At 39.2% G+C, this 12,092-nt stretch overlaps 1 protein-coding gene across 8 annotated transcripts in view; it reads right to left on the bottom strand.

Annotated features, from left to right (window-relative positions):
* Window positions 1–12,092, bottom strand: part of KHDRBS3 (KH RNA binding domain containing, signal transduction associated 3) — a 182,328-nt gene that overhangs the window by 79,689 nt on the left and 90,547 nt on the right. For all 8 annotated transcript variants that reach the window (XR_012378370.1, XR_003208057.2, XR_012378369.1 and 5 more), the window contains exon 5: window positions 4,319–4,458. Coding sequence is in view for 5 of the 8 variants with exons in the window: in XM_073893240.1 (XP_073749341.1) it covers window positions 4,319–4,458 (140 nt within the window). In the remaining 3 variants the exon portion in view is untranslated. The remainder of the gene's footprint in view (window positions 1–4,318; window positions 4,459–12,092) is intronic.

Here is a 12,092-nt window from a genome sequence, read left to right as displayed (position 1 = left end):
TTACGCCAGGTCCTAGGGACACAAGAGCCTTTACGGGTTTACATTATAATGAGGAGAAGCCAATGAAAATGTGAACAAATAAAAAAGGCAGAATTCAGTGTGATAAATGCTACTAAGGGACCGAGACAGGATGCTGTACCCGAGCTTTGGGACTGGGGGACGATGACTCTCAGCAAGGTGATCAGTAAGGCTTCCCAGACACGTGCCTATGTCTCCCTACAACGTGATGCCCAGACAAAATGGCCCAAGGTGGGGGCAGCGGGGGCAGTGAATGCAAAGGGCCTGGGAGGGAAATAAGCTTGGCCAGTTTACCAAATAGTTAGGAGACCAGCCTGGCCACAGTGCAGAAAACCACAAGCTCAGACAGGGCAGGGAGATCGCCAGATGAAGAGGAGGGTGTTGTCGAGCACAGCAGGAAGTCTGGGTGTTCTTGCAGCTGCAAAGGGAGCCACCAGAGAAACTGAGGCAGGGAGCAGACAAAATCTAATTTTAACAGGTCATTAAAGACTGAAAATGAAAAGTGGAAGAGCAGTGTGGCTAGATTAGGGGGGGATGGAAGAGGTGATTAATGAAAACCAGACTTAAGGTTTATTTCAGAGGTAAAATCAAAATGGTGTACTGAGGGACTGCAGATGGCAAAGATCTACTGAAGACTGTGCACTGGAGAGATTTCTCGCAGGTCTGAGGACCAGAAGGCCCTGGGCTTCGATGAGTACATCTGTCTTCTGTTTTATTACTTTTTAGACCTTGAGACAGTGTGAATTGATGCCCATGTTTTCCTCGGCTTGAGTTACAAGGAAGCTCAAAGCATAATTCGAAGACCAACTCTGCGACTGTACTCTGGTGTACTAACCTCACCCTTAGGGTTTTGTAACTTTCTGTCCTAATTTCCACATCCATTTATTTTTATTCTGGGAGATGTGCATATTAGTTTGGCAAGTTACTATATGTGATTTAATGAGAAAAAGTAGTAAAAAACATAAAAGTATTTTCACCATAGCTTGTATTAAAGGTGCCATCATGGGCTGCAATAAAAACGCAGTAAACGTGACAGAATCAAAGCTCTATGGAAGAAATGCAGTGGCAGAATGGATGGGAGAAAGCCCGACTCTGGATGAAATCCAAGGGGAGGATCACAGACAGGGGACAGGCACGGACTGTGGAACCAGGGTCTACAAATCCTGGACAAGTCATCACCTCCCTCACTTGTAAAATGGTGAGTTAACACACCAGTGCCCCCCTCACAGGGTTGATATGAGGCGTAATTAATAGTTAATATCTGTAGTTAATATTAGTTACTAGTTAATATCTGTAAATGCTTAGAAAATACTAGTTAATATCTGTAAATGCTTAGAAAAGCAATCAATAGTAGATACAGTAGAAGTGTTAAAATAAGCTTTGGTGTGAAACACAAAGAGAAGGAGGATGTAAACAGGTGAAGGGCTGAGACAGGTTACAGAACTGTGGGCAGAGGAACAATGAGAACAAAGGTATTAGAAGGACACGAGCACCAACTTCATGAAACAAGCAGTTGCCAGCCAGGGGTGGAACACACAGGAAATATGGCAAAGTAATCAATAAAGACTAAACAGAGTGAGGCCTTAAGAAAGAATACAGGAGGGCTCTGAGTACATCTTCTATGAAGAGGAATATTACGCTGTAAAAAAGCAGAGTATCTGGAAGATCTTGTACTGAGGAAGCCCATAATCAAATGGAGCAAAGAAGGCAGGGTGTGTGTAAAGTGCTCTGCCCAGTGCCGAGCGCTAACCAGCCACACTCCACCACAAAGACAATATTCACTGTCAAGACAATGGAAACGCTTTCAATGGCAAGCAATGTATATGCGTCATCAAGAGGAGTAATTTTTCATCTGGGCAGACAGAGGTGTTTCTCCAGATATTATAATCTAAAAACCAAAAAGCTTCTGCCTTCCTCACCTGTTCATAACATTTTCAACTTAATTTAAAACCTGACAGCAAGGGGCGCCTGGGTGGCTCAGTCGGTGAAGCGTCTGCCTTCGCTCAGGTCATGATCCCAGGGTTCTGGGATCGAGCCCCGCATCAGGCTCCCTGCTCCATGGGGAGCCTGCTTCTCCCTCTGCCTGCAGCTCCCCTGCTTGTGTTCCCTCTCGTTCTCTCTCTGACAAACAAAAAAATAAAATCTTAAAACAAACAAACACACAAAAAAAACTGACAGGGAAATCAGAAATTATCTTTAATCAAAATGACAGATCTGGTTTAAGGAACACAGCATCTCCTAAAAAGTGCCCTCAACAGTGGCACCGAGTGTGCTCTCTTCTCTACGCCCTCTGTCCAGGAGATTCATTCTGTGAATGTTGCCTTCTTTAGAAAAAGGGCCTTTGCAGTTGTGATTATCGGATGCATCTTGAGATGGGAGAATACTCTGAATCATCCAGGTGGGTCCTAAATGCTATCATGTGGAAGAGGGAAGCAAATGGAGAAGGAAGACAGACATGACAGAAATCGACATGCAGACAGAGAGACCAGAGTGATGTGGCCACAAGTCAAGGCTTGTTGGCAGCACCCGAAGCTGCAAGGGGCAAAGAAAGGACTCTCTTCTAGAGGGGGGAGCACCACCAACACCTTGACTGTGGTCTGGCCAATACTGATTTTGGACATCTAGCCCCCAGAAGTGATAAATCTCTATTGTTTAAAGCTGCCAACTTTGTGGGAATTCATCCCAGCAGCCACAGGAAACTAATGAAGCAAGTACAGTTGACGGCCCTGGAACAACACAGGTTTAAACTGCACGAGTCCATTTTCACACAGGTTTTTTTCAATAAATGCAGTAGTGTAAATGCATCTTCTCCTCCTCATGAGTTCCTTAGTAACATTTTCTTTTATCAAACTTATCTTATTCTAATAATACAACATTTTGTATTGTATTTAACACATATAACATACAAAATGTGTATTCATTGACTACGTTATCAGTAAGGCTTCCAGTCAACAGTGGGCTATTAGTTAAGTTTTTGGGGAGTCAGACGTTATAGACAGATTTTTGACTATGCAAGGGGTCAGTACCCCTACCCCCCACAATGATCAAGTTGCAACTGTAATTTCTTATGATTTAAAGTAAATTTAATGGTAGAAGAAATGAAAATGAAAGGGATTTACCATTTACTGAACACCTAAATAAATTATTTCATTAAACCATCAACAGCGATCCCATTATTATTAGCCTTTTTTATAGAGAAAATCCCCTTGGTACAGATCTGTTTATTTTACATTGCAATAACACCTATTTGTAATTGCTCTCTTTGACCATACACTGATCAGCAACACTCAATAAGAAAACTGACTTTTGGGGGGTGCCTGGGTGGCTCAGTTGGTTAAGCAACTGCCTTCGGCTCAGGTCATGATCCTGGAGTCCCAGGATCGAGTCCCACATCAGGCTCCTTGCTCAGCAGGGAGTCTGCTTCTCCCTCTGACCCTCTTCCCTCTCGTGCTCTCTCTCTCTCATTCTCTCCCTCTCAAATAAATAAAATCTTAAAAAGAAAAGAAAAGAAAAGAAAACTGACTTTTTATTCCACCCAAATGAACTTGGAGATATAAAAGAATGCTATTTTAAATTATTTCATGCAAAATTCTATCTGAAAAAATATATACAGTCACCAGTGAAAAATCTGTGTTACTTCTTTCTACAGAGTTCTTTTAGATGCAAAGATTAAAAAAATTAAAAATTTTCAAATAAATCTGAGATAGTCATATCTCAATATATGGGTTTGCTTAAACAGTCTTATGAATTCATTAAAACATTTTTCATATTAAACGTAGTCATCTATCCAAAGACAGAAAAAAAATTCTGTGTACCTGGACCTGCTGAGGAGTTTTCAGATACCACAGAGCATTCTCAATGAATAAAATGACAACAGGCTTTTAGATACTCACTTGGTGCCTGACATTGTGCTCAACACTGGAGATGTGGCAAAGAGCTGGCCTAATCCTACACTCAATGGGGAAGGCACATGCTTCCAAGACCTCAATATCCATATCAATGCTATTACTTTAAAACAAGTTTCATTTTAAAAAATTAAAAAATTAATGTTAGAGAGATAAACTTGTCTACAGTCATCAGCCAGTTAAGTGGTACAGGTTCTATTTAAACCCAAGAAGATCTCAGTCCAAGCAAAGTGAATCCCCTTAATTATGACATCATAATGTCTGAATATATTCTTGCAGGCTTTGTACTGATACACTGATAGAGCTGCTTGACTATTAAGAAAGCAGACATTAAAACTGTTGCCATGGTACCCTATTCTAACAACAAAAAAGTTAAGTCAATTAATTATACCTACCTGGTTATTGCTGGGGTTGGTACACCTCTTGTACGCAAGGTGGGTTTCCCTCGAACAACTGGTACATCTGCATTTTCTGAACCACCGTTCAAATATGTTAGTTCTTGGAGCTGTGCTTGCCTGATTTCATCATTATAGTCCTACATAGAAGACAGAAGACAGCATAATTCACCTCTTGTGAAAAATACAAAAGTATTTAGGACAAGAATAAAACAAGTTTTAAAAGAAAAAAAGGGCATGGAAAATAGTTGAATTCATAAAATAAGATTTGAGTTTGTTGAAATGAAAATGCATCAATAAGTTGTTGTAAAAAGGAAAAAAACAAAACAAAACAGGATTTTTCCCAAACTAAAATTTTCTACAATCAGCCATTACTCCTTCGGCTGGGCCTACTTTCCAAGTAAGATATTTACAATAAAATTAAAATACGATATACAGACACATGGCATTGTTATTTACAACTCAATTCAATGAGTAGTTACTGAGATCTGTGAAGGGCCACTAACAGAGCTCGAGGAGCAAGCCCGGGTCCCTGCAGCTGAAGAGCAAACAACCTGACAAAGCAGGAAGACATACATACCACAGCATAGCTTTACCGAAATTAAGAACCACATGTACACATTCTTCTTGTATATTTCCATTTGGATATTATACTAGAAAAATGCACCATTTCCAAAAATGCACCATTCCAAAACATCTTATTCTTGGAAACTTGCTCTTTGTTATCTTACATTATTGTTTAAATATTGAACTGAGAAACCCTGATAGTCCTCCTTGATTCCTCCTTTCCTGAATATCTCTAACCCCATTCAAGAGTCATCAAGACAGACATATAATAAGTAAATAAAAGTGTGATCTGTTTCACAATAAAAGGAAAATTCAGGTCTAAATGGTCAAAAAGGAAAGCCCTCTAACTCAGCTGTGGGCAATAAGAGCAGGTTTCTCTATAAGAAGTGTCATCTAAGGGTGAGTATGAACTAAATACCAGGAAAGGGGTAATAAAGTACTCTAGTTGGAAGTAAAAGCACAGTTTAAGACCTAAAGAAATGGTGTCTAGGGAACAGGAAGAAGTGTTCTATGGCTGAATTTTAAGAATGACTTGGGGTGTGTATGTGTGTGGGGGGGTGTGGTCTCAAAGTGGAGAGAAAAGCAGAAACCAAATTAAACAAAGCCTTAAGTCATTTTAAATATAACTTTAAAGGTTTAAAATTAAAGGTACTAAAAAGCACTTAATAGTTTTAAGGAGGAGAGTTGCATATCTAAGTTTATGTTTTAGAAATATTATGAACAATTGTATGCCATCAAATTAGGTAGCTAAGATGACAGAAAGACATGGATGAATTCCTACAAAGACACAAACTACCAAAACTGACTTAAGAAGAAACAGAAAATTTGACAGATAAGCCAAGAGACTAAATTGATACTCAATAAATGTCCTGCAAAGAAAATCCTAGGCCCATAAGACTTTAATGGTGAATTCTACAAATAATTAATTAAGAATTAATGCTAATCCTTCACAAACTTCCAGAAAAATGAAAGAGGAAGGAGTACTTCCTCACTGTTTCTATAAAGCCAGTACTGTCTGGGTACCACAACAGACAAAGACATTACAAGAAAAGAAACCTATAGACGAATATCTTTATGAATTTAAGATACAAAGGCTCTCAAAGAAAATTAGGAAGCCAAATCCAACAGCATAAACAAAATAAAAGGGGGAAACATACACAAGAGTCAAGTAAAACTTACACCAGAATTGTTAGGTTGGTTTAATATAAAAAAAACAATTAATGTAATACCATAATAATAAAGAACAAAAAAATGGTCATTTTAATACAGAAAAAACAAACCATTTGAGAGAAGAATCCAGTACTTTAATGATGGAAACACTCAATAAACTAGGAAAACCCACAGTCAACATATTTAATAGTAAAAAAGTACAAGAATCATCCTAAGATAAGGAACAAGACAAGGATGTCTACTCTCACCCCTTCTATCTAACATCATACTTGTGGTTCTAGTCAGGACAATAATGTAAGAAAAAGAAAGAAATCATGTTCAGATTGGAAGGGAAGAACTAAAACAACCTTTATTCATAGATGACATAATCCTGTATATAGAAAATCACAAAGAATCCACAAAAACATTAAATAATCAGATTACACAGGGTAGCAGGATATAATGAGATCAATATACCAAAATCAATTTTATTTCTTTACAATAATAATGAAGAATACAAAAATAAAATTAAGAAAATAACCCCACTACAGCAGTATCATAAAGAACAGCATACTTAGGAATAAATTAACAAAATAAAAGCAAGATTTGTACACTGAAAACTACAAAATACTGTTGGAAGAAATTTTTTTAAAACCTAAGTAAATGGAAAGATACCCAATATTCATGGATAGGAGGACCTAATACTGTTATGATGACAATATCCCTGCCCTGCTCTCCCACCTCCCAGATTGATCTACAGAGTCAAGGAAATCCCTATTAAAATCCCAGCTGGCTTCTTTGCTAAAATTTATATGAAAAGCCAAGGGACCTCGTATATCCAGAACAATTTTAAGAAAAAAAACAAAGTGGGAAGACTAATATATTCCCACTTCAAAACTTACTACAAAGCCATAGTAACAAAGACTGTGTAGTACTGGCCTAAAGGGTAGACATAAAGATCAATGAAATAGAATTGGGAGCCCAGACATAAGTTACTATAGATTGATATTCAAACAGTCTCTTTAACAAGTGGTACTATAATAACAAGGAGAACACTGAAGATAATGGAAGCCTTACACCTTGCTGGAGGCAATGAAAACTGGTCCAGCCACTTGGGAAAACCACTTAACACTGCCTCAAAAATGTTAAGCACAGCGCTATGTGACCTAATAATTCCATTCCTAGGCCATACCCAAGAAAGTGAGAACATCCATCCACCCAAAAAACTGTACATGAATGTGCACAGCAGCATTCTTGATAATAGCCAAAAAAATAATAGAATTATTAAAACAATAGAAATAACCCCAACCAAAGTCCTAGACTAATAAAAAATGGACAAATAAAACATGGCATACCCATACAAATATTATCCAGCAATAAAAAGCAGCTTTAATGAACCTTGAAAACAGTATGCTAAGTGAAAGAAGGTAGGACAAAAGACTACACATATGGTTCCGTTTTACACAAAATGTCAAAAACAGGCAAATCCATAGACACAAATTACGGGTGGCATGAGACAGAGAAGTGGGACAGTAGGGGGCTGGAATGGGGAGTGCTTGCCCAAAGGTATGGGGCTGCTCTGAGGGACGATGAAGATCTAAAACAGACTGTGGTTATGGCTGCATAACTGTGAATGTACAATAATCCAGTGAACCGTATGTCTTAAATGGGTGAATTGTAGGGTATGTGAGTTATATCTCCATAAAGGCTGTGTAAAAAGCAAAAAAGCAAATTAGTGGTTGACTAGGGAGGAAGAAGAATGGGAAGTCACTGTTCACTACGAGGTTTACTTGGGGGTAATAAAAATGGTCTTAGGTTATTATGACAGCTGTGGAACTCTATGAATACACGAAAGTCACTGAATTGTATACTTTAAAGGACTGAATTTTATGCTATGTGATTTATATTTCCATAAAGATATTAAATGGAAAAAAGCACACTAGAGGCAGAAATTCCAGATGGAAACTCATAATTCTAGTACGTGGTAAAGACAACCTGGAGTAGGGAAGTGGCAGGAAGGATGAGGAAAGATAGATTTGGTGTTATTTATGTTTAATTTTATTATAAATGGTAATATCCTAGAGGGGGGAGGTATATCAGCAAAGTCAAGAATGTCAGTGGGCATCTGGAAAATGAGAAGGATAAATAACAGTGGTACCATGTTGTAATCAGTTTGGTACAGGCTGTATATGCAGTGGTCTATGACATATTAATACTGAGATGTCCCATAGCAATCAGACACAAAAACTGGAAATTTAGAAGTTAAAGATATAGATACAGAAGTGGACAAGGAAGGGTTACTCAGGCCCTACACAGCACAGAACAGGTCCCGTCATCAAGGCGGGCGTGTGGCCAGCCCCCAGAAGATAACCTCTAAGCTCACGGAGGGGGCTGCCTGCTAAGAGAGTTTCTGCATGCGTAGGCTTGAGGCCATGCCGTCCCACTGTGGGACAGATAAGTCTGCCCTAGCAATGGCATTAGTGGGGAACCTTTGTTTTGGCTCAGGAAGTGGGGTGGTGGTGCTGGACTGAGAGTAGCTGAGGTCAGGTACAGGGGTGCTGTATGCATACGTGACTGGTCCGCAATAAAAAACCGTGCACACCGTGGTGCAGGGGAGCCTTACTGGTTAGCAACCCCTCCCGTGTGTTGTCACACATCATTGCTGGAAGAAGTAAATGCGTCCTTATATAATTCTCCTGGGAAGGGAAGCCCAGACTTTTCCTGGTCTTTGCCTTGTGCTCCTTTTCTTGCCGATTTTGATCTGTATTCTTTTGTTGAAATGATCCATAATCAGTGTTTAACCGATTTTCTGAGTCCTGTGGGTCCTTCTAGAGAATTATTGAGCTTGAAGGTGGTTGTGGGGACCTCTAGCAAGAACTCATCTGCATACAAATGTCAGCAATAGGCAGAATTGCTTGGGGCACGTTCCTGGAGCAAGAGAAGGGCTCCAGACATCAACGTAGAGTAACAGAAGGAGAGCCGCGTGGGGGAGACGGAAAAGGGGAGACAAGGGCCTGAGAAGGACACGGAGGTCGTGCTAGTGTGAAAGCCACAGCAAGTCAGTGCTGCATTCACGTTCTGTCAAGCAGCCAGGTACTCATCCCATGGGATTCAACAGTAAAGCCAATACCGACTTCAGCAATGGTGATTTGGGGAAGGGTGGAGCTGGAATCCATCTCAGGGGAAGGAAGAGAGGGTGTGGGCAGGCAGGTTTTCCAGCTGCGTGGCTCTACAAAGAGAACAGGAGGGACAGCCGCTTGAGCGAGGAAGGGAGGCTCTTACGATAGAAGCAACAATTTTCTGAGTGTGAACAGAAGATTCAGGGGCAACAGTTTCCTGAATTATTTAGAGTTTAAAATATGAAATAGACTTAGTACATTTATAAAAACAAATCTGCTATCTCTTCCTTAGTTTTCAAAAGCAGAGTGTAAAAAATGACTTGAAACCTGTATGGAAGGCACTGTGGAAGAGGAAAAGTAGCACGAACACCAGTCGAAAAGGAAGTCAAGAGGAAGCTGAAACCATAAAAAGCAAACACTTGCAGAGGAGGGGGAATGGGAGGGAAACGAAGACAAATTCAACCGGCTATGATTTAGTGGGAGAGGCAAAGAACCAGGAGTCTAGGCTTTCCTGCAGATAGAGGTTCTTTCTCCAACTTATTTAGGGTATTACGATCTCAAAAGACTCATCTGAATCTATCATTACTTCAACCTCTCTAAAACAAGCCGATTAATATGTTCCTTACCATTTTACTAAAAACGTGTGAAGATTAATAAATTATTTGCAAAGCACATGCTAAATAAAATGTGCTACATAAATGCTAAATATTTGCCCTGTTGAAAAGTGCTAGGAGGTGTGACACAAAATTGAATGTGGTTCAAAAACAGATTCATGGGAAAAGAACATAGCATCCAAAAATACCATTAAAAATTTAAAAAGAAAAAAGAAATTGCTCTAAGTAAAGTCATTACAATGGTGTCAAAAAATTAGAATGAAAGCTAAACATAACCTTTGTAAAACTACATTTTCAAGAAGACAGACCATGTAGTTAGAAACCAATTATGGAATCTGAGTCAACACATCTTGGGGTAAGCCTAAATTTAACCAACTGGACTCACCAGCTTCGTGATGTCAGACAACCTTTTGAAACCTTAGATGACGGTTTCTGTCAGCACTACAGATAAAATCATTGTAGTTACAATTTTCTCGGTCTTTAATATGATGATTTGAAATCAGGAGGGAAACCAAGTGACATATGCTAGCACACAGACTAAATGATAATTCTACATTTTAAACTAGTCATTAGTAAATTACCATTTTAACTTCCTATCAGAAAAGTGAGCATATTATCACACTAATTCTAACATGTCATCAACTGTGAAGAGTGGAAAAGTGATCAGAATTCTAATTACAAAGGTATACATGGGATTTTATTATCTAGCAAATTTAGAACATACTTAAGTGTGTTAGCCTAGAGAATGGGAAAAAAGTTATTTTTTTAATTTTATTTTATTGGAATCATTAAAAATAATTCATTGAAATTTAGTGGATCCTCTGCCAAGACTGTTCTCTTCAGATATATTTGCCCAAATATGCCAATGATTATGTCAAAGATTAATCCTGGGATCAATGTCTGTATTATAATCTATAAGAAATAACATAAATGTTCACTATTTGAAGACTGATTACATAAATTCTAGAACATGCATATGATGGAATATTATGCAGACACTAAAAAGAATGAAGGGAAATTTTACACATCCTCATATGGTCAGAGGTCCAAAATAATCTAAGATGTAAAAAAATAAATGTAATGAGAGAATACGGGACTTGTAGTTTAGCTAAACAAAGAGCTGAGCAAAGCCTTTCCATAAAAAGCAACAATAAAAGCTGACCACACAGTTAAACAGTTAAAAACAACCATTTCAGAACTCTGGGAACTGACTGAAGTTACATATCAAATTGAAAACATGGTAAATTTATTCATGTCAGGTACGACAAGTGGGAGTTGGATGCAGCCATCCCTCCTCCCCAGCTCAGATGTTGTGTCAGTTCTACCGCTGGGGAAAGACACGAAAACCAATAGTTTGCTGCAACAGGAAGTTCACTTAATTTGGAAGAAAGTGTGAAAAACCCTCATACCCAACAGCACTGTCAATATCAGTAACAATTTTGGTAGCAAATACATAGAAGTCCAGTGAACAGGCAATCCTAATATTCAGGTTTTGGGTGGGGCAAGCAACAGACCTGGCAGACTAGCCAGACACTTAACAGCCATGGAGAGCCTTGACATCTGGCACATGTCTGCTGAATGGAAGGCTATGCACACGTACAGCCAAGACTGGAGAGAGCTTACAGCTCCCCACACATCCTTCCCTGACAGTGACTCTGGGCATGTGCAAAGGAGATGCAGGGATTAAGCTTTGATCACAAATACGGTAAAGGCCAGGGAAGATGTGACAACTGACTAGTCTATGGGTGCTCCCCCAAACTTCCATCAGCGGAGGGCGGAAGCCTTATTAACACAGGTGTGTGAGCGCAGCCTCTGACTAATCACTGGTGATGTCTGAGCAATGCTGACACAGAAGACGTGCCCAGCGGGGCAGGCTTAAAATAAAAGTGAGAAGGAAAAAAATGAACAAAGCCGTAAATCATGAAGTAGACAGACTCTGCAGATTTAGTCCAACTAAATGACTAAAGAAACGAAGAAAAGAAAAACCTGTAACAACCACCACCGTTGCAGACTAAAATGAATCAGAATGCAAATGTGCTATGTTATCTGAAATGTGGAGTTTTCAAAAAAAAAAAAAGAAAAAAAACTAAGAGACATGCAAAGAAACAAGAAAATGTGACCCATACGCAGAGAGAGAGAGAGAGAGAGAGAGAGAGAAAGCAAGCAAGCAAGCGAGCGAGCAGTAGGAAGAACTGTCTTGGAGAGGCCCAGATGTTGGGGGGGAAAAAAAAGAGAGAGAGAGAGAGAGAGAGAGATTTTAGACAAAAAGAAAAAAAGAAGAAAAAGCACAACAACGACAATGAAATTTAACCAAAGGAGTTCAAG

This window comes from Callorhinus ursinus, unplaced genomic scaffold (genome assembly GCF_003265705.2).
Source record: "Callorhinus ursinus isolate GAN/ISIS: 27379988/994484 unplaced genomic scaffold, GSC_fseal_2.0 scaffold5, whole genome shotgun sequence".
NCBI classification, from domain to species: Eukaryota; Metazoa; Chordata; class Mammalia; order Carnivora; family Otariidae; genus Callorhinus; species Callorhinus ursinus.
This window is presented reverse-complemented; position numbering and strand designations above follow the sequence as displayed.